Below are 22,220 nucleotides of genomic sequence, written 5' to 3'. Positions count from 1 at the left end.
CAACTGCATCAATATGGGTCAACAATGATAAAGTTTAGATCAACATATAAAAAGGCATCTTTTTATATGTTGGGGGACTATCTGGGGGACAGTCTCCCCAGAACTATTTTCTGCCTGTTTAGAAGAAAATTTTTGCAAGCTAAATTGGAATAATAAAGGACTTTGACATAAAGGAAGATTACCTGAATGACTTATAATTTGCAGATGATAACATTCTCTTGCCAATGATCTGGAAGAATTGCAAAACATTGAAGAACTGCAGCACGAAAGCACGAAGTTCGGTTTGAATATGAATATCAAGAAAACATAGGTTATGTTCAACAATTTATCAGGCCAAAGAAAATCATGGCCAATGGACAAGAACTAGAAAAAGTGGAAAGGTATGTTTACCTTGGACAAGAAATTTGAACAGATGGAAATTAGATGGTGCATATAATTGGGATGGAAAACTTAATATAGCCTTCAAGACAAACTTGCCACTCTTTAAAACAAAAAGTTCTGGATCAATGTATCTTCCCTGTCTTAACATATAGTTGTAAAACATGAACATTGAATGCCAAAGATTTACATAGGCCACAGAAGGTCACAGAGAGAAGTATGGAACACTGAATTTTGAACATAACCATAGGAGACAAAAAAAAAACATGTACATGGATTTACCAACAAACCAACGTCTATGTCAATTCAATTTGGCCCTGAAGAGAATGTGCAAGGCTCATGGGGTAGAATTTTCTCAGTGTGGTATGTGCTTACAGGAAACACTGTTTTTACATGGATGGGATACACTTATATAGAAGGGGTGCAAGAATATTTGCTAATGCTATCAAGGTAGTTTATAGGCGGTTCAGAAAACAGATAGCTTGGAGTGGAGGGATATACAAACTAATAGATTAACAATAGCCACAGGCAGAGGTGAAAGTGATTCTTGCACTGCTTCTATTGGAATCAGCAGCGGCCTTTAAAGCAAAGTGCAGGGGATTTAAAGAACTGCTGGGAGTCATAATGGAACAAGTAAATACATGGGCTACATTAGGAGAACTAAGAGTAAGAACAAGTGCATGTGTACTGTCTATACTCCTTTTTAAGTTTATTTACTATACTCCTAATGCTAGGAGATAGTAAATAAATTTTATGAATTTGAAGTACTGGTCAAGGCATCAAATGCAGACATTGTTGGGATTTCAGAGACATGGTGTCACTAAAATATAAGGGATGCAGGATTTGAATATGAGGAGTAAAATGTATACAGAAAGGACAAAAAATGTCAAAATGTGTTTATGTTTAATGGTGGTCCCTGGGGTCTCCCCATTAGCTGCTGTAGCATTTGTGTGAGGCATGTGCCAATGTTGGCAGTGTGGGTGTGTAGAGTGATGTGTTTGTTCTGTTGAGTGTTGTTTGCTGGTTCCTGGGGTCTTTGCATGCATGGGGCATAGAACGAGTTTGTTCACTGCCCCATGGCTCCCGTCCCTAGTCAGAAGGAGGCACACCAGGGTGTACACAGTGCACTGACGGTACACCCAGGAAGAGGTTCCTCTGGAGAGGAGCTTTTCCCTCCCCCCCTTAAAATCTTAAAAGGCAAGTGGGGGTATGGAAGTGGGAATAGGTGATAAAGGCATTCTTGTTTTTTAAGGTGGTCTCCATGGTTTCCCTTATGTGCCACAGTAGCATCTGAAAAGCAAACATGCCAAAGCCAGCAAGTGTGAATAAGTGTTGATGCGTAAAGTTTATATATGTTATGTTGAATGTTGAGAGTCAGCACCTGGCAACTTTGCAGCCAGAGGGCAGTGAACACCTGGTCCGCTGCCCCCTGACTCCCATCCCATGTCACATGGAGGCATGCCAGGGACCACCAATAGGTAAAAATTCTTAGTGGGATAACAAGAAAACTTGTTAGTTTTCTAACAATAAGTTAGAATAAATAAGGAAAAACAAAAAGGAAGGAACATAGCGTAAAAAGTAGGAGTAAGGGAATGGATGGGAAAGAGAAGAAAAGCAAGAGGATGATTCATCCCCAGAAAAGGAAGAAAGCAAGAGTTTCAACAATAAAGAATATAAGACACTCAAATCTTATGCAGTTCAGTAAGGCCACACAACCAGATCAAAGGTAAAGTGGGAAGATAGAGCTGAGAAATTTGAGAAGTAGAAAGTAGTTTGACAGCGGCAAAGGTTGTAGAAGGTTTCTTCAGTTTGGTGCAGTATCCTGCATCTTCTCTTGAAAACCTTGTCCACAAAATTGGAAAATGCCATGAAATCTCTTTACCGGAGATCAGCTGTGGTGCTTCTTCCGAGCTGTAAATATTTGTCTCTTCTGATGTTCAGGTAGAGATGACATAGATTATGTGATACTGTTTCTGGGAGGCACAGAGCAATTCTGAGTGTCAGAGAGCCTGAGAGCGAACAGCTTGAAGTTGATGCTCCCGTGTCATGTCAGCAGGAATGTAAGATTTAGGCCTTGGGCAAAACCATTGAATTTCCTGTTTTATAAAGATCCTAACTGCTGGAAGGAACTGAAACGTAGTTCTTCCCAAGTCCAATTTGGTCCATTCCTCTTGCCAGGCCTCGGTATGTCTTTTATGATGCTGGCATTATCTTCTTTTGGGTCATATTTCTACATTTATGCTGAAGTTGTTTATCCTAGCCAGTATTTGTCTTCTGTGATATTGTAGGTAATGGTAGGCCACTTTGTATTGGTAGTTTGCCATTGATGACTTGGAGAGCGACCGTAGAGGCCCTTGAAATAACAAGAAGGAAAAAGCATTTGGCCTGGAGCATATATCTCTTTACCATGCTGTGATTAAAATTTTGGCCCCAAGCACTGGCTGCATAGCAAATTATCGGGATGAGGATACACTCACAATAGAGCTTCAGAGTAGATGGCTTGATTCCGCAGGCCGTTTTAGTGATTTTTATCATTTGGCCTATATCTTCTTTATTTTATGGACGACATATTTGGCATGGGCTATGAAGTTTAGTTGGTCATCTAGGATTACTCCCAAGTATTTGTAGTTCCTGACTAATTTAATTGATGTGTTGTTTAACCTGATGTTATGTGGTCTGTTTAATATTTCTTTTAGTAACATTTGTTTGGTTTTTTCCATTGAAATTTGGAGTTTGTGCTTGTTGCACCATGTAGATAGATTTGCTAGGAATGTGTTGGTTTGGGCCTCCAGATCACTCCTAAAATTTCCAAATATGAGCACGGCCAGATCATCCACATAGGCTAACTTGATGGCATTGTTGTGTTGTAGTGTTAGCCACCTGTCAAAGACTGCATTCCAGCAATAGGGGCCTAGAACTGATCCCTGCGGGCAGCCTTTCATGACTTCTCTGGTTGCTTTACATGTGCCTGAGGTGATGACCAGGCTTCTTTTCTCAAAGTAATTTGCAACAGGTCGATATATTGGAGCTCAGACCCCAGCCTCCATGAACTTTGTCACATATGGTGTCAAAGGCCCCTTTGAAGTCCACGAAGAAGCTGAGGATGTACTTGGAGTTTCTAGAGTTAGTTATGTCCATTACTTCTTTGATGGCATCTACAGTGTAGTGTCCCTTAGTAAATTCAAATTGTCTTGGATAGTGCAAACTATTATAAGCTGTTATAAATCGGTGGACAATTAATTTCTCCAGGACCTTTCCCATGATTGGGAGCAGGGCAATCAGCCTATAAGAAGATGGGTCATTGGTTGGTTTATCCGGGTTTTTTAGCAGTATTTTTAAATTCACTTTCTGCCAGGGCCTGGGGAAGGTTCCTTTTTCGAGGCAGGCATTCATTAGGTTTTCGATCATGGATGGGGTATGTGCCCAGATCTTCTTCAATACCTCCACTTCGACAAGATTGTGCCCGGGCACTTTCCATATTTCACAGACTGCATTGCTGCCGCTATTTCTTCCTGGGAGAACAGTTTCTCTTCCGGAGTGCCAGAGTAGGTGAGACGTTGGAACCTCATGTTCGGTTGTAGCGTACATGGCATCTTGGTGGATTATCCAGTCCAATATGGCATTCATCGATTCTTCTCACAAGAGCATTTCCTGGTTTTGGTATCCTGATATAGAGAAATATATTGGCATTTCATTTGGGTGAGTCTTTTCAGTCACCAGTTTATATGCAATGTCCCATGGGTCTGAGCTCAGGGTGTTCTGGACCAGTTTTTCCCAGGAGTCCTTTTCTTTATACAGCCACTCCCTGACTTACGTAAGGGTTGCATTCTGTGGAATTCTATGTAAGTCAGAATTTCCCTAAAGGCTTATGTAGTACTTGCAACTATGTACACTGAATTTGATTGAAGCAAAAAAGAAATGTTTGATGAACATGTAAATAGAATTATTTATTCAATTTATTTTTATCTCATGCACAGGAAAAATTTCAAAAGTGTACAATTACAATAATTTTACTTTAACGTTGTGGAAACCAGCATGATGCTTGCAACGAATTTGGCTTGGAGTTCACCGTAACTGTTGTTAATATCTTCATAAATACTTTTTGCTTGAATGGCCATTAGACTCAGGGGCACTTGAGATCGAATTTACTACCCGTTTATAATAGATTTCACTAACAGAAAAGTGCAAATTGTTTTATGGTCATGATCTTCAAAAGTGTGCTTTAGAAAAATATCACAAATGCGTTCAAAATTGATTCTTATAACCGAACATATGATAATGATGAAAGTGTAGTGCATTCTCCGGCCAGACCGCATAGTCCTTCCTCTCAGTCAATAGTAGCGTTTGTAAACGTGTTGACTGCGTGTTTTGTTTTTGCATCCTTTAGTTCAAAGTGATTTTTGTGTTGTGCTTATTTGACATAAATTTATATAAAACTAATACAATTTTCATTATATAAATGACCTTTTAGAGATTTAAACAGATTAGTTATATAGCAAAAATTTCAGCTTCTGAGGTCTTGGAACGAATTACTGATAAAAAAAAAACAATGAATTATTGGGTTTACGTGATATTTTCATAATACCTCCATTTATTCCTACGGGATGCAAAATACATGTCCATATTTTTTTTCAGTTTGTACTGGCCGGCAAAAACTTACGTAAGTCGTGGAGTGCCTGTATACTGCATTGTGATATATTCTTCTGGCATCCTTGTACCTTTCCTGGAGCCTGTTGATTTCTTCCAGGCTTCTCTTGTTTCGTTTCGCTCGTTGGTAGGCCCTGCAAGCAGATGTCACTTCTTTTCTTAGCTGGGTCAGCTGTGCTGTCCACCATGGCACGTGGTTTTTGCACCTTAGTCTCCTCTTGAATGTGCCATCACAAACTGACGTGATCATCTTCTGGACTTCGAGAACTTGGATATTAGCTGGCAAGGTGGAGATTCTTTGGAGGATTTCTTCTGTGGCTGTTGACTTTAGTTGTTCAGTGAATTTTCTCTGGTTACCATTATGGATTTTGTATCTGGGGAAGTCTTGGCTGTGCTGTTCCACCCTCTGTGAGTTGGAATAGTAAAGATTGACTGTGATAGCATTATGGTTGCTACTTGTCCAAGAGGTATGGATCTGCCAGTCTGCGATGCAATGGCCAAAGGTCCCGTTTGAGATGGTCAGGTTGATGTATGACTGTCCAGTGGGTGTAACACAGGTTGGAAGGTGCCCTGCTGGGTTCCAGTGCATGTGGTTGTTTGGATCCAAGAATTCTTCAAGTAGTTCCCTTTTGGGGTTAGTCTGTGGGCTATTCCAGCAGGAGGAAGATGTATTGCATCTGTTAGTATAATTATTTCCTCCTTGCCAGTCTGTAAAGTAATTAAGGAAAGGTTCTATTTGCTGGCTGCACTGCATATATATACCAGGATATTATGTATATTTGGCCAAATGGGCCTTCTAAGCAAGTGCAAGCAACATGTTTGGTGCAGATACTCATTATCACAGTGACGATTATGTCAGGATCAATGATGATAATGGCTGCCCAGACTCTGGCGATGGCATTTCCACCTGAGCCTGTGACATCAGTTTTGAACCGAACTGTTTTACTTCAGAAGGGCACTGACCCTTTGTAGGAGTATGGCTCTTGGATGCCCAGGATGTGGATGTTGTGTTCCTTTATCATAAAGGAACACAACATCACAAGGGTCAATGCCCTTCTGATTTCTGAAAGATCATTCATAACGGATATAGATCTTTGACAGTTAAGCTGGATTATCATGCTACATCTGTTATTATTCCTGTTAGGATATCTATCCATAATCTGTTCTTAGTTTAATGTTTTCTTGAGCCAATAAAGGACAGAATGGATAGGAGGGGGAGGGAAGGGTTATGCATTTATTAAGAATCACATAAAATCTAAGGCAGTGCATCCAGTTAACATGAGTGGCCAGTGCAATGTTGAGTCAGTTTGGTGTGATATAAGCACTGGGAAAGCAAAATTGAGAGTAGGAGTGTGTTATAGGCCTAATGACTGTAATGAGTATACCAAACAGAAAAATAGAGTGGGCCAGTAAATCAGAATGTCTTATAATCGGGGGTTTGAACTTTCCAGATGTTGACTGTAATTTGTTGGTTAATCACTCACACACTAGCAAGACTGGATTTCTTGGATAACTGTTTTCTGTGGCAGCATGCTAGAGAGGCAACAAGATGAAGCAATACTCCTGACCTGGTTATCAGCAGGGCTTTAATCTGCAGGTAAAAGACATAACTACTGTGAAGGGTAAAGGGAAGGGTTTTTGCTTTCATAGGGGTGACTACAGGGGTCTTAGACAGTTTTTAAATTCGATGCAGTGGGACCAACTGATGATGTTACCAATGGCAAATTCTAAATGGAAAGAATTCAGGGAAGTAATCATAGAAGCTACTAGACATTACATACCAAAGTTGTTTGTTTGTTATTTGGTTTTTAGGAGCATTAGAAACTAAGGCCATATTGCTCCGGAGATATGCGGTGGTCATTCCCTGACCTTTCCGCATCCTTCGTATTTGGTGGTCACGGGCTCGAACCCCGGTCTCATCAAGAAGCGTGTGCTACGCACTGCCGCTCTTGCCCACCTGGTTATCGAAGCACCAACATACCAAAGAAATACTGTTCAAGGTTTAGACCTAAATGGATGTCAGATGAACTATAGAGACAAGTCGTAGAGAAGAAAAATTCATCAGATGCATATAAATTATCAGGTGATTCAGAAGCCTATGATAGATATAAATTAGTCTTTAACCAAGTCACAAAGGAGGTTAGACAAGCTAAGGCAGATTATGTGAAGTCTCTGGCAAAGAATGCAAACAAAAGCAGCAAAGACTTCTGTGTTTATATTAATGGTAGAAGGAAGGGATTGAATCACATTTGGCTACCTGATGTCAATGGGTTAACTGTTGATGACCCTGCTCAGGTTGCTGATAAATTGAATAGGTATTTTGTATATGTCACACATGAGAAATTCTTTAGGGGAGAGGATGCCAGAAGTTTATCAAACTCTAATGGAGAGCAAAATGATTTTGTGCTAACTGAAAGGAAAGTGGAAGAGGAACTGTTGAAGCTGAACATGAAAAAAAAAAAAAAAAAGGCACCAGAGGTTGTTGGGATCTATCCCAACAACCTCTGGAGTTAAGGAGTTAAGTAAGCCTCTAGCCATAATTATGAGAGCATCATTGGATTCAGGGGAGGTCCCTATGGACTGGAGAAATCTCAATTCATAAAGGGGATCAAAAGATGACATGGGTAATTATACAACTGTTAGCTTAACATCTGTTCCATGGAAAATAATGGAGTCACTGGTTAAAGAAGTAATGCAGGACTATCTGGACAGGAAAATTCAATTATACTGCAGTCACAGCGTGGATTTATTAAGGGGTGGTCTTGTCTAACCAATCTGACAGGTTACTATGATGCAATGACCAAGGAACTGGATGCAAAAAATAATTTTGATATCATATACTTGGATTTCAGGTAGTTTTGATACTGTTGCACATAAAAGACTGCTGAATAAACTGCTATTGATAAAGGGATGGTTAAGTGGAAGTAGACAGTGTGGTTATAAATAGGCAGTGCTCTTTGTGGACTAATGTTATTAGTGGAGCTGTCCAGGCTGCATTCCAACCTTGTTTTCAATATTTAATAAATGATATTTATTTTTTATATTATTTTTTATTTATTTATTTTATTTTATTTTATTTTTTTTTTTGGCTGATGCTGCATAAGCTTGCTTTCTTGCATCAAATGCCTCTACTAATTCTAATGCTAATGCTAAAAAAAGGTATATCAGACTTAACATCAAAATTTGCAGGTGATACAAAGGTTGGCAGGGTCGTTAACCGTAGTCATCAGTGTGAGCTACTGCAATAAGATCTAGGAAAATTGGGTCAATGGGCTGAGAAATGCCAAATGAAGTTTAACGTTGACAAATGCAAGGTACTGCATACAAGTAGCAGTAATCCCAGAGTAACTTATTAACTATGTGGTACTACACTCAGGGTAGTGGAAAATGAAAAAGACCTGGGGGGGGGGGTATTTGTGTAGTCAGACATGAAATTCTCTGAGCAGTGCAGACATGCTGCCAGGACAGCTCATGGGGTTTTGTTAATGATATACAGAAACTTTGCTAGCAGGAATAAGGAGGCGATTATCCCCTTTGTATAAAGCCATGGTTAGGCTGCATCTTGAGTACTGTGTGCAGGTCTGGAGACCTCACTTTAGGAAGGATGTAGATCTGCTGGAATGGGTGCAGAGGAGGGCAACTAGATTGGTGAAGGGAACAAAAGGGTGCTCTTACCTAGTAAGGCTTTAGTTCTGAAAATTGCAGTTTCTGGAGACTAGGCATCTGAGGCATCTTAAATGTGTCCGAGTTGTTTAAGGCCTTGAATGGATTGAGTAAGCTGAATGTGAATGGCATTCTTCCTCTTGCTGAGACTACACATACAAGGGGGCATAAATTCAAGTTGACAAAGGATGGTTGCAGGATAGATTTGTGGAAGTTTGCCTTCAGCTAGCAGGTGGTTGATTGTTGGAACAGGTTTCCATCTAGTAGTTGTTGTTGTTGTGGAAGTGGATGGTCTGATTAAATTGAAGGAACAACTAGACAAATTCTTGGACGGTATGGATGGGTGAAGTGTGTAGGTTCTTTTTTTTTTTTTTTTTTTTTTGCTGATGGTATATAAACTTGCTTTCTTGCATCATTTGCCACTACTATTATATCACTGAAAGAACAAAGTGCTTAAAATGGAAATGGGCAGGTCACATATCAAGAAGAACTTAATGATGGACCAAACAAATTTTGGAATGGATATCGCTTGACTCTAAATGCCCAAGAAAAAGACCAAAGATGAGGAAGATTGATGAAATTTTTGCTGTTGTACAATGGCAACAGAAAGCATAGTTCCGCAGTTGGTGGAAACTTGTTGAGGTGGTCTTCATCCTGCAGTGGATCAACAATGGAGTACAAATAGGTACAAAATATAAAGTAAGGTACAATGTCTAAATGATATGAAAACTATATACAAAATACTGCCTGCTTACAATATAATGATTTTTTTAAGGGTCAGCCAGCAAGAGTGAAAGGAAAAGCAACAATATGTGGGTACTCTGTAATAATCAATATGGTATAACTTGACCAAAGGTTAATTAAGTTATGTGTACATTTGTTTTAGATATAGTTAAATATTAAATTAAGTCTTATATTTTATTTTCAGTACAGTGCATATTGATTATTGTGGACCCAACAAAGAACCAGAGGAAAATGAAAGTCAGAAGTAAACTTGCCATATTGAAGAGAAATCCACATGCTGACTGTAATGGCTTACAGAACAAAATGAATTTGTAACCAACATGATATTAGCATAGGGTGACAAGATGCTGATGGCTACAACTGGGAACGTTGCGAACTCTGCAATGTCTAGGTAATATGTGCTCTAAAAATGAAAAATAAATGTTTATAAAGAAGAAAGCATGATTTAATATATTTTAAAAATAATTATATTAATATATTTAAGGAATAATTAAACAGAATAATTTAATTTGAAAAATTAAAACAAATCGAAGTCAAAGATTTTACTTAATAATATTTTAGTGGATTCCTTCCTGCCAAACTATGTTTTGATCATCTTATAAAAATTTCTACACATTTAATTCACATCTGAAAATATTCCAGTTTGTTATAACAAACTGGAACACACATATGGAAAGACATTCAAGGAGAGTGGAAACAGGAATGATCTTAAATATATATAATAAATAAGAGAATAATTAAATAATAATAAGGAAAATATTTAAGTGTCTCCCCAAAATTATTATGTTAACCAGAGGATTTAGAGGAAGCAATTCCTAAATAAACTATTTTTTGCCTTTCACATTTTACTATGTCCAACGTGGAGGTCACTTCTTTTCAAATTTCCCTAGAGGTGATTAATATCACATTAATATCATATATTTTTTTTTTTCTGTAAGATGTTATAGTCAGCACACAGATTTCTCTTGGATATGGTAAGTTTACTTCTTTCATTTCCATCTGGTTCCTGTTGGGTCAACGATAATCAATAAGCACTGTACTAAAATTGAAGATGTAAGAATTAATTCAGTATTAAACTTTATTTATTTAACCTCAAGACTATACATAAAATACTTCTTCATATAAGTTAGTCCACCTTTAGAATTACACTAAGTTTTGATCATTACAGAAACAGAGAGATCAAATATTGTTGCTTTTACTTTCAATCATGGTGGTTGAAAAAACCATTAGAAAAAACTCTTAGAAATATGTAGTTTGTATATATTTTCGCATTATTTATACATTATACTATATATTTTATTGTGTGTGTACTCCATAGGTTTTCTTGAGTATTTCTCTTAATTATTCTTATTTCTTTCAGATTTTCTATCTTTTATTTATTTTCATACACATTCTTATATATTCCATATATAGTACATTATAATTGCTGTGTTAAATTGCTACTGGGTGGGCTTAGGCTATAATTATTATATTTTAATACATGTTTCAGTCTTCATATTTTGTATGTGTGTTAACTTTATAAACTCCTGGCAGCTTGTGATAGGAATAAAGATTATTTATTTATACATACACTGAGCAGCCATTTAATTAAGTTACACTTACCTTTTTCATGAAATTAAGCACTCCTTCAGTCATAGCATCAAGTATTTGTACCATGTAGGATGCTGCATGTGTGAAATTCAGTGAAAGAATGGGCAAGACGAAAGATTTAAGTGACTTTAAATGTGGCAATTAGCAGCAGGCAATTAGTGGCATGGTAATTAGCAGCAGGTGTGCCAGTATGATGTCTTGGAAACTACAACCCTCCTGGGATTCTCATGTCTGAGTGCATCTCCGATGTATTAAGATTTGTCCAATAACCAAATAACATCCAGCCAATGATCATTTGGTCAAAAACAGCTTGTTGATATGTTAGGCCAATGGAGGTTGACAAGGCTTGCGTAAGGTAAGTTTTTAGTCAGTCAAATAACAACCCCAGTACAGCAGTGGTAATCTAAGACAGTGCTTCTCAAACTATCTGTGGTGAAGGACCAGTTTCTTTTATTTCCAATCCATCATGGACCAGTACTTTTGTAGAATACAAATCTCATGGACCGGTAACAGACGAATTGTTGGGGACTGGTAACAAACAGTTCGCAGATTGCCACCAGTCCACAGACCACACTTTGAGTAGCACTGATCTAAGAGGCATTTCAGAATGCAAAACTCATACGTTGTTGGGATATTGCAGCTAATGACTAAACCGAGTTCCATTCCTGTCGGCAAAAAATGAGGTATGTTATGGTGGGCTCAGGAGCACCAACACTGGAGGACTGGAAAAATGTTGCTTGGCCTGATTCATACTGTTTCTTGTTGATGAGAGGGCCAGCATATATGGCAAAAACAGCACAAGTCTGTGGAGCTACCAGCCTACACTGTTGCTAAGTGTCAACAATGTAAGCTGGCAGTGGCAATGTAATAGTATGGGGGAAGATGCTATAGAGTATCTGGAAACTGTTTCTGACTAGGTACCTTCATGGCTGTAGTTTATTCATCTGTGAAATGGGTTCTTCCAGTAGGATAATATAATGTCACAAAGGCAGAATTGTACAGAACTGGTTCCAGGACTACGAGAGTGAAGTCAGCCCACATTGGGAAGTCATGGAAGGCCTGACTTCCCAATCACAAGATCTCAATCTAATTGATCACCTATGAGAAGCAATTGAGTAAATGTGGGCCAACAAGGATACTGACCCATGTTGACCCAAAATCTTAAAATTACTAAACTACTACTAAACTAGTCAGTCTGATGCTTTACTATCAGACAAATTACTGACTGTCTGATAATAAAGTATCAGATAATCATTTATCTTTACTATAAAAAGTAAAAATAAAAACTCAAATAGTAAATATAAAAAATATAATGTAAAATAGTAAATATAAATGCCATCATAAACTAATTGAAAGAAAAGAAAGAAAGAAAGAATTAATTTAGTTAATAAACAAGCAGCAAACAAAGCCATAGAGGAGAAAAATTAATTAATATCATACAATTTTATATATACACACTTCCAATTATTAATAGTACATTTTTAATGATATGTTGTTTGTTTGTTTGTTATTTTGGTTTTTTAGGAGCATTAGCAACTAAAGCCATATTGCTCCAGGGATATGCGGTGGTCATTCCCTAACCTTTCCACATCCTCTGTATATGGTGGTCATGGGCTCGAACCCCGGTCTAATCAAGAAGCATGTGCTACGCACTGCTGCTCCTGCCCACCTGGCTACAGAAGCACCTGATATGTTTTCTAGGGCTAGCACCATTTAATATATCTAAACCGTAAATAACAAAACTGTTTCTGATTATATCCTACTAGTTGTTGGTTTTAAATAGGCCAGCAGGTTAGATACAGCATATTTTACACAGAATGAAAATACAGCATATTTTACTATATAATTTTGCACCTTACTAGCAAAAACACCTAGCCCAATGGACAGCTAATTTTATTTCAATGGTTAGCTGTTTCTTGTCAATAAGCTGCCAATTGCATAGTATAATATGATGTCATATTTTATGATCTTTGGCTAACAATGTAATCAACCTCCTGGACTAGCTGTATGAAAACAATCAGAAACAGATAGCTTTGATAATCTGTTTAAGATGCACTTAATGCTATCAGCCCTAAACAGTGTGCCATCCAATGTATTTTATTAATAACTGGCAGCATATTTTGTATAAATTTGTATTTTGACATTTTTTATCTTCTAGGGCAAATGCACTTTATTTGGAATCAAGGTACATACTTAAGGTATGTGGTGCCTTAAGTAGGTACCACAGGGATATGAGACAGTATACTACTAAACTAGTATACTAGTAAAACGTTCGTACCCTTATTTAGAAATAATAGCCCTAGAAAGGTGAAACTTCATAGGAACTTTAATCCTTTTCTATGTACTCTCCATGTATAGTAACACATTTCTCCCATCTATGGATCACTTGTTTAATGGTGCCTCTGTAGCCAGGTGGGAAGGAGCATTAGTGCGTATCACATGCTTCTTGTGCTTCTTGATTAGACCGGGGTTCGAGCCGTCACCACCAAATACGGAAGATGCGGAAAGGTCAGGGAATGACCACCGCATATCCCGGAGCAATATGGCCTTAGTTGCTAATGCTCCTAAAAACCAAAACAACAACAACAACAACTTGTTTAATGCCTTGATCATACAAGCCCGCACTTTTTTGCCTGAAAACAAGATTCCACTTCGTTGATGACTTCCTGAGACGAATCAAAGCGGTGGCCATGCAATGGTTTCTTCATTTCCTGAAACAAGAAGAAGACTGACAGTGTTATGTCAGGAGAAATCCGCATTACACAAATCCAACAGGTGGCAAGAACATTGCATTCAACATTGCTTCTACAAAGGCATCAGCAATCTTGGAACCCATTGTGTGGAGACATTAGACATGTGCAGATGGTCATGTAAAATGCTGTGGGCAGACCCATAACTAATTCCCACTGCATTTGCAATGAAATGAATTGTCACACGTCTGTCACTCAGCACCAGCTGCTCAACAACCTTTGCAACTGTCTCACTGTGCATGTTAATGGCTGGAATTCCTGTTTCCACTTTTTTATAGTGACATAGGATGGACAATTCTGCCTATACACAGCTTTCATTTCTTTGTCAATTTCCTGAGCTTTCTTGCCCTGCAAATGCAGGAACTTGATCACTGCTCGATACTCCATTTTGTCAACCATAGCATCCTTCCTCAGATTCCGGGCTTCACCTCTGGTGTACAATCACCTACGGGAATGAAATTTCACATTTTAGTTACTGAATATGTAAGACAACTTATTTTAAAAATGGTATCTTCCTACTGATGTTTAATCTAGGTACGAACGTTTTGATACCCTCTCATACTTTGAGTCCAAATACCTAGCTACAAACTTTACATGTAAAGAACTGCAGCACTGTGTGTTATTATTATTCTTTATTATCTTATATCAAATATGTGCTAATAATCTATAATAATTTCAATTAATTTTAATTCTTTATTTAATGCAACTTAATGCTTTTATATGAATGTATATGCAAAATTTGGACTTTCCTTGTGTTGCATATAAAATTAAGCTTTTTTTTTAAATTAATTTAAATTGATACATGTGCCCTTGTTACTTACAGGTATACCTAACAACATTTCAACAATGAAAAGATTTTTTCTCATTATGTGTATGGTAGGTGTAGAAGTAAACACTTCAAAATTTTTCAGTAACTGAGAACTAAATATCAATTGGAACATAATTATTTTTTTACAAACTTTCATTGGTAATCATTTCTTATTTTTTGTTTCGGTACATGGTACATCATTAGAAGGAATAGAAATCTAATATACTTAGTGTAAATTCTCTGAGGCTAAAATGAAACTCTCTGCTTACAATTAAATTTTCTTAGATTTAGTTTAACTTAATGTATTGACAACAAAGGTTATCTGGGTGGTACACAGCAATCTCAAGATAATTCACACACTTGATAAAGAAAGAGGGTACAAGAATAGTGACAATGAATCAAGAATTACTTTATCTAAACTGCATAACAAACCTAAGTGGGAATAAATTTCAGGTGGAAATTAAAATTGACATGCCATTTTATACTAATTACCTTCTCCTCTGCTTCTGGACCTTTTCAATCCTCCCTCTGAAACTGCTCCTCCTGTTTGCCGTGCTATACGAACAACTCTTCCTCTTTTATCCAATACTAATTTATCTGGACGTACAAATATGCCAAATCGTGGTTTACATTGGAAATACCGCACTCCATTAACAGAGCCATCATTTTTACCTATTAATTTGAAAAATGATTTTTTGTTCAAATAAAATCACAAATATAAATAAATAAAACAATTTGGTCAATTATTCATACTCTGTCATTCCTCTCAGCAGTACATAAAAGTTAAGATATAAATGACAAACCTGCAACAGTTTACAAAATAGCCGATACAAGTCAATTTTCTATAGAAGAACATTATGTTATAAGTTAATAATACTGACTGAGCTTATGGGTAAAGTATGTCATTTCCGAAATGTAATTAGCTCATGAATACATGAAAATCTGCAGCAGAGGAAGTTGTACACCTTAAGAGGGTAGAAGTATGATCACCCTATACAGTCAGAAGACACTTATAATGGGCATTCATGCTATTAATTCTTTAGGTACTGTGCCTAAATATAATCAGGTGCAATAAATAATCACTAATATCCTGCATTTGACTCTATCTTAAATTCAATGGGTTGTGTGCCACTGTCACAAATGATCAAGCTGATAAAATTTTACAGGTAGGCACTTTCATTTGCTGGCTTTCCAAAAAATTACCAACTGAAAAATTTCAATTAGAAGCCAAAGTTTTTTGTTTATATTCTGTGAATATACACCTGTCTGAAGCATTGTTTATAAATGTTTGAAGATGGCAGATTAGCCAAATTGCTTAGTATTAGTATTATTAGTAGGCATCGATTTAATGATATGAAAAATGTATACATGCACGCTTATACAGCAGCAGCCAAAAAACCCTACCTACATCATCTGCCCATCCTTTTTAATAATTTGTCGAGCTTTTCCTTGAATTTATTCAAACTGTCCACTTCCACAACACCAGATAGAAGTTTGTTCCGACAATCAAGTACTTTCTGCCTGAAAGCAAATTTTTGAACATCTCTCCTGCAAACATCCTTTTTTAAATTTAAATTTATGTCTCTTGTCGCCTTATGTATATCATTGGAAGTTATTATATAGTTATTTTATCCTCATATTGTATTATGCTTTGTGCATTTACATTATTATTACGGTATTATTCTGTACACCTGTTGGCATCTCTCATATTGTGGAACTAACTTCACAACTGGGTTGGCATGATTTCAACACCAGGGTACCTGTCCATCCACCGACGATAGGCCAACAAGCCTTGAAATGGTGCCGTCTGGGTGGTGGTGCCCACTGAGAATAAGTAACACACACATGGTAATGCATTACTTCACAAGTAATGCATTGTGAAGATAGGCATAATATGAGATACAATTAAATCGATGCCTTTACACTATGAATGTAGTTCATTTTTATGAGCTAACTATGGTGTATTTACACCGATATTATAACAGATAACTAGTATACAGGTCCACTGCTTTCTCAGGAACTGCATTCACATTAAATCAATTAATGTAGTAATGTTCGCCCTAAAAGGAAGAGAATGCTACCTTTCAATTTGAAGGAAAAGTTACCAGCATGCACAACACAATTGTTCTGCAAAGACAGAAAGCTGATAGCACTTGAGGCAGACAAGATGTGGTTCACATTACACATTGGTAAAGTGGACAAGGCAAAAACCTGAAAAAATAACGACAACAGAATAAAAATGTGGGCTTAGTGGACAGATATGAGTATGTGTACGTATGTATGTCTGTATAAAATAAAAAAGTGCATTTATTATTATTATTACTTTTTTTTTTTTTTTTGGAATTTGTGGTTGTATGCTTACTAAATGTTCATATTATTTCGTATTTAGTAAAATAATGGTCAAATAATAAAATTTTCTTATTAAAAGGGTGCTTGTCTGGAGATATTTATTGCTGGAGTTCCAGGGCTTTCTCTTGTTCTTCGTATTATTAATAAAATTCAGTTTCAATTTAATGAGTATTTCTGTGTGACTGAAGGTTTAAAAGTTATTTAAATGCTATGTCCCTTGGTTTTTCTGATACTGGAGTGCCTTCTTAATGAAATGAGTTCTACCAGATGCAAGTTACGTGGTAATACGTCACAGAAGCTTGTTTTACTGTGGTAAAAAAAAGCTTCTCTTTAAGCGTGGTCACGTGCTGTTTAACTAACACGACCACGTGGCACCATTCTTGATTTCCATATGTAACATATTTATTTAAATAAACTAAATGCAACAAGGCATAATATTTTAAGATTCTGTATCTATATAATATCGGTGTAGATAAATCATCTACACCGATATTATACTTGACCCAAATTTCGGACCTTTTCCCCTCTTCTTTTATGATTAGAATGGTGTAATTTTGTAAACAATCTTTTTTGACGTAATCATACTTTATTTATAAAAAATGTATAAAAATTTCTATTCATAAAAAAAAAAAAAGAAATAAGAAAATAAAAATAATATGAAAAACAAGTTTTTTAAAAATATACCTTGATTCTGATAAAATATAAGGTGTGGCCTTTACCCCTGCAACAGGGCTGCCGCAAGTGGGTAGGTGAGGTAAGCATCGCTTACGGGCGGTAGTTCAAGAGGGTGCCAAAATTTTTTCGATGTTGTTTTCTGATTGGTTAACGCTTATCAGTATTCAACATTTAAGGTGTTGCCACCTTAAATGTTGAATTAAGAGTGCTATGCCCTGCAATGCAAAATGCCTCATTTTAAAAAAACAGTAATGGCCACACCTTATATTTTATTGGAATTAAGGTATATTTTTGAAAAACTGTTTTTTATATTATTATTATTTTTTTTTTTGTTTTTAAGAAAACCCCAAATATGAAAGGCATAAGAACCTGTAGTCTACCAGCATAGGTTGAAGGCTGAACAGACAGAAGATATTTGCTGATATTAGACTTGAATTTCTGTAGATTGTAATTTTTTTCATACAGTTATTTCATAAGACTGTTGCTGAGTAGAAGGAATAAATGAGGACAAGGAAATGTTAGTTCTGTGAGTTTGCAGGAGAGCAGTGAAATTACTGGTACCAGTGGAGAGACTTTGCAAGAGATGGGTCATTAATTAATCTAACTGCCTTCTTCTGAATAGAGTTAAGAAGCTTGGGAGAGGTTTTGGGGGGTGCTACTTCATACGTGACAACAAACCTCCATGTTAAAACAGATTTGGAATTTGAAGAGTCAGAGCTATGTGTAAAGAACACTACTGAGAAAAGCAACAAGTTTAGTGGGGTGGGGAACAAGAGGGTGCTCTTATTGAGAAAGACATCAGTTCTGCAAATTGCAGCATCTGGAGCCTAGGCACCTGTGTGGTAGATCTGATTGGAGTATTTAAGGCTTTGAATGGATTGACTGAGCACAATGCTGATGGCATCCATCCTCTTGCTCAGATTGCACAGATGATTGAGCCTAAATTCAAACTGAAGAAGGATGGTTGCATGATAGATGTATAGAAATTTGCCTATTTATTATTATGCATTTATTTCAAGTATAGCCCCACTTTATTTAAATTTGCATGCTGGTATCCCAATAAATTCAGTAAGTGTAAGCTACATGTTATCTACATTGTTGTACCTTATCAGCAATGGTCTATACCAGCAGGACAATGCTCCACATTGCACTACTCATATTTTCATGGGCTGGTTTGTGAATATGAGCATCAGAAAGTTGGCTGGCCAGTCAAGAGTCCTGATCTGAATCCTAAGAGAACCTCTGGAATGAACTGGAATGTTGGGCGCATTGTGAGAAGAGACTGCCCAAACACAGAGATGAACTGGTCACTGCTTTGAAAGCCAAATGGCAAAAAATATCGGAGCACATTTATTGCCTACTACATTCTGTACCACATCCTCGCATTTAGAAGAAAAGTATGGCTGAGAGTGAAAAAGAAAATCCAGTTTTTTGATGTAAAGGAAGCAATATTGTAACGTGCTTATGCCAAGAAAGATTAGAAGTTTGAATGATCTCCAATGAAGATATGAATAGTTCTTTTGTCTGGAAATCTAGGTATAAAAGCAGCATATTTATTTTTGCAAGAAATAAAGCAGGACTGATTTAGAAGGACTAATGTTAACTAATTTTTCTTCCTCCCATTGGAGAATTACCTGGAAATTGAAGTTTAAGGGATTGATGGTGAATATTCAAGAAGTTGAAGCTGTTTGTGCTGGGCAAGTTTTCTCGAACTGGAAGGTAGAATGTAACATGCTATCATTAGCAAATCTATGAAAAATGAAAAATTGGGCAAAAGACCTAGACCTACAGAGATATCAGCATTTGCTGAGAAGTTAGAAATGACTGATTGATTTATGAGTTCTTGGTGCAAGAGCTACTGTGGCTAAAATGCGCCTTGAAGGTTTTATACAGCAGTTCTGTTCATGCTTGTATTTTGCTGGAAATAATTTCCAAGGATCAAGGAGTGTGTATAGCTTAATACAGGGATAACATTTCATTTCATATTTGGTTATAGAAGTTTATTTCCTTGAGGAACTGAAAAACATCTGTTATATTTTTCCTGTCTTCTAGTCTTCCAATATGGTTTTGAGAGTGAGGGAGTGATGCTTGGTTATTAAATCTTTAAAGCAATTTCAGCGCTCAGCTGCAAATGCTGGACAAGTAATTAGTACATGTTGTACTGTTTGTTGTGTGTGTGTGTGTGACAGGTAGGACATAGAGGGGGATCCTCTCTTTGCAAGAGATAACAGTGGCTGAAATGAGTGTGTCCTATTCTTAACCTTGCAAGTATCACTTTGTTATGTCTGTTTTGTTTTATGCTGGATATCCATGGTTGGAGTAGATTTTTAATTTGATGCAATTTGTTACTGGTTAAGACTTGCCAGTGATGTAATAGTAATAGAGGCATGTAATGCAAGAAAGCAAGCATATGAGCTTATGTAGCAACAGCAAAAAAAAAAATTCGCACAACCATTCCTCCTCTAAACGTTTGTCCAATTCCTTCTTGAATTTACTTAAGCTATCAACTTCCACGACAGATGGAAGTTTGATCCAGCAATTAACCACCCGCTGGCTAAAGTTAAATTTCTGCACATCTGTTCTGCAACTATCTTTCCTCAATTTGAATTTATGCTCCCTCAGGTTCGTAATCTGAGCAAGTGGAAGAATCCCATCAGAATTCAGCGTGCTCAACCCATTCAAGGCCTTATACACCTCAATCAGATCACCTCGCAGGTGCCAAGTCTCCAGCCACGAATTTAAGCCTCTCTTGGTAAGAGGATCCCTTCATTCCCCTCACCAATCTTGTTGTCCTTCTCTGTACACTCTCAAGCAAATCTACATCCTTCCTAAAATGTGGCCTCCAGACCTGTACTGCATACAGGTCTGGAGGCCACATTTTAGGAAGGATGTAGATTTGCACCTCCTGCTAGAAAAATTCCTGTATATCATTGACAAAACCCCATGACCTGCTCTGGCAGCCTGTCTGCATTGCTCAGAAAACTTCATATCTGACTGCACAATTACTCCCAGGTCTTTTTCATTTTCTACCACCCTAAGTGTAGTACCACACACTAGGTATGTTCCTCTGGGGGTTACTTCTACCCATATGCAGTACAGTCAGTCCTCTTATAGCACGATAGTTGTGTTCCTAGAAACCCTCGTGCAATACAAAATCGTGCAATATAATTAATAGGCCCTATGGGAAAAATAGGGTTAAGTGCTGACCATCCACGATTGAACACACATTTGTTACCAAACACAATAAATAATCCTAATAAAACACATATTTTATTACGACTATTACGTAATAAAATATTGCTAATGCTTTTGCTTCTATCGTAAGCAAACTTGTTCTTTGTTTGATCTTCTATCAAAACAGATGACAGCAGTTCCATCTCTTCCAATTCTTTGCGTCTTGATCTAATGGATTTTATTACACTTTGAGTTGTTCCTGCGATGAAAGTTATTTTTATTTTCTCTGCATTCTTTCTAATTCTCGGTGTTGCCTCATTTAGGCCTGTAGCATGTGCAATATAGCATGGTCTTTCATTTCATATAATTGTGAAAGTGTTTCACAATTTCATATTTTTTCTCTATCGACAGAGGCAGACTGGCCATAAGCCTTACCGGGTAAACTCCCTGGTGGGCCGGAGGCCAGTGTGATTTTGGCCATAAACGCTAGTATGAGGCTGCTACAAATTTTTCCGGGTAAGAATTTTTGACCCAGTCTGCCTCTGTCTATCGATATTGCTTTTCTTTTTCTCTCTGAATCTATAGTGTCTTCACCAGGACGCTTCCTTTTCACACCTTTTAAGTATTTAACTCATTTTTAGGGAATAAAGCACAATTACAAAATGAGGAGGCATGCTTGATATACATAAACAAAGCTGCGTGCATGTAGCAACTGAATAAACAACACTGTAAAGGCAGAGGCACACTATTAACACCTCACTAGGCTCGCATGTAACTAAAGCACATTTCTGAGGGTTACTACCATAAAACAATAAAAACAATTTCCAGTTGCGTTTCTGCTAGTGGGATATAAACTGTTATAAACTGGTAGTAAACTTGATCTAATTGCATTTGCAATAATACTGATAGCTGAAATTGTGTGGGTTTTTACGTTATTATGGTGAAATGTGTTTCCCCTTCACTGATATAAAAAACATAAATACACTTTCAGAATCTTCTCTTCATTGCTATCGTTTTGCGTTCAGTTAGGGTGATTCCATGTTCGACTGCCATTTCTTGTTATTTGTTATTTGGTTTTTTTTAGGAGCATTAGGAACTAAGGCCATATTGCTCCGGGAATATGCAGTGGTCATTCCCTGACCTTTCCACATCCTCTGTATTTGGTGGTGACGGGCTCGAACCCTGATCTAATCAAGAAGCGTGTGCTACGCACTGCTGCTTCTTCCCACCTGGCTACGGAGGCGCCGCCATTTCTTGTAAACACAAAGACGAATCGTGCATAAGCGAATTTGGTTCGTGTTATATACGATATCGTTCCCCTATTTATAAATTGTGTATGATTGAATTCATGTAGCGTAAACACGTGCTATACGAGGACTGACTGTACTTTGCATTTGTCTATGTTAAACTTCAGCTGCCACTTCTCAGCCCATCTGCCCAAA

At 37.2% G+C, this 22,220-nt stretch overlaps 1 protein-coding gene across 1 annotated transcript in view; it reads right to left on the bottom strand.

Annotated features, from left to right (window-relative positions):
• Positions 1 to 22,220, bottom strand: part of Khc-73 (Kinesin heavy chain 73) — a 959,680-nt gene that overhangs the window by 11,211 nt on the left and 926,249 nt on the right. The window contains exon 41 of the mRNA XM_090386270.1: positions 15,073 to 15,252. Within this exon, the coding sequence (XP_090242396.1) occupies positions 15,073 to 15,252 (180 nt within the window). The remainder of the gene's footprint in view (positions 1 to 15,072; positions 15,253 to 22,220) is intronic.

Source organism: Mastigoproctus giganteus, chromosome 12 (assembly GCF_048544385.1).
Source record: "Mastigoproctus giganteus isolate SK-2022 chromosome 12, ASM4854438v1, whole genome shotgun sequence".
Classification (NCBI taxonomy): domain Eukaryota; kingdom Metazoa; phylum Arthropoda; class Arachnida; order Uropygi; family Thelyphonidae; genus Mastigoproctus; species Mastigoproctus giganteus.
The sequence above is the reverse complement of the archived record's forward strand: the minus strand, read 5'-3'. Positions and strand labels throughout refer to the sequence as shown.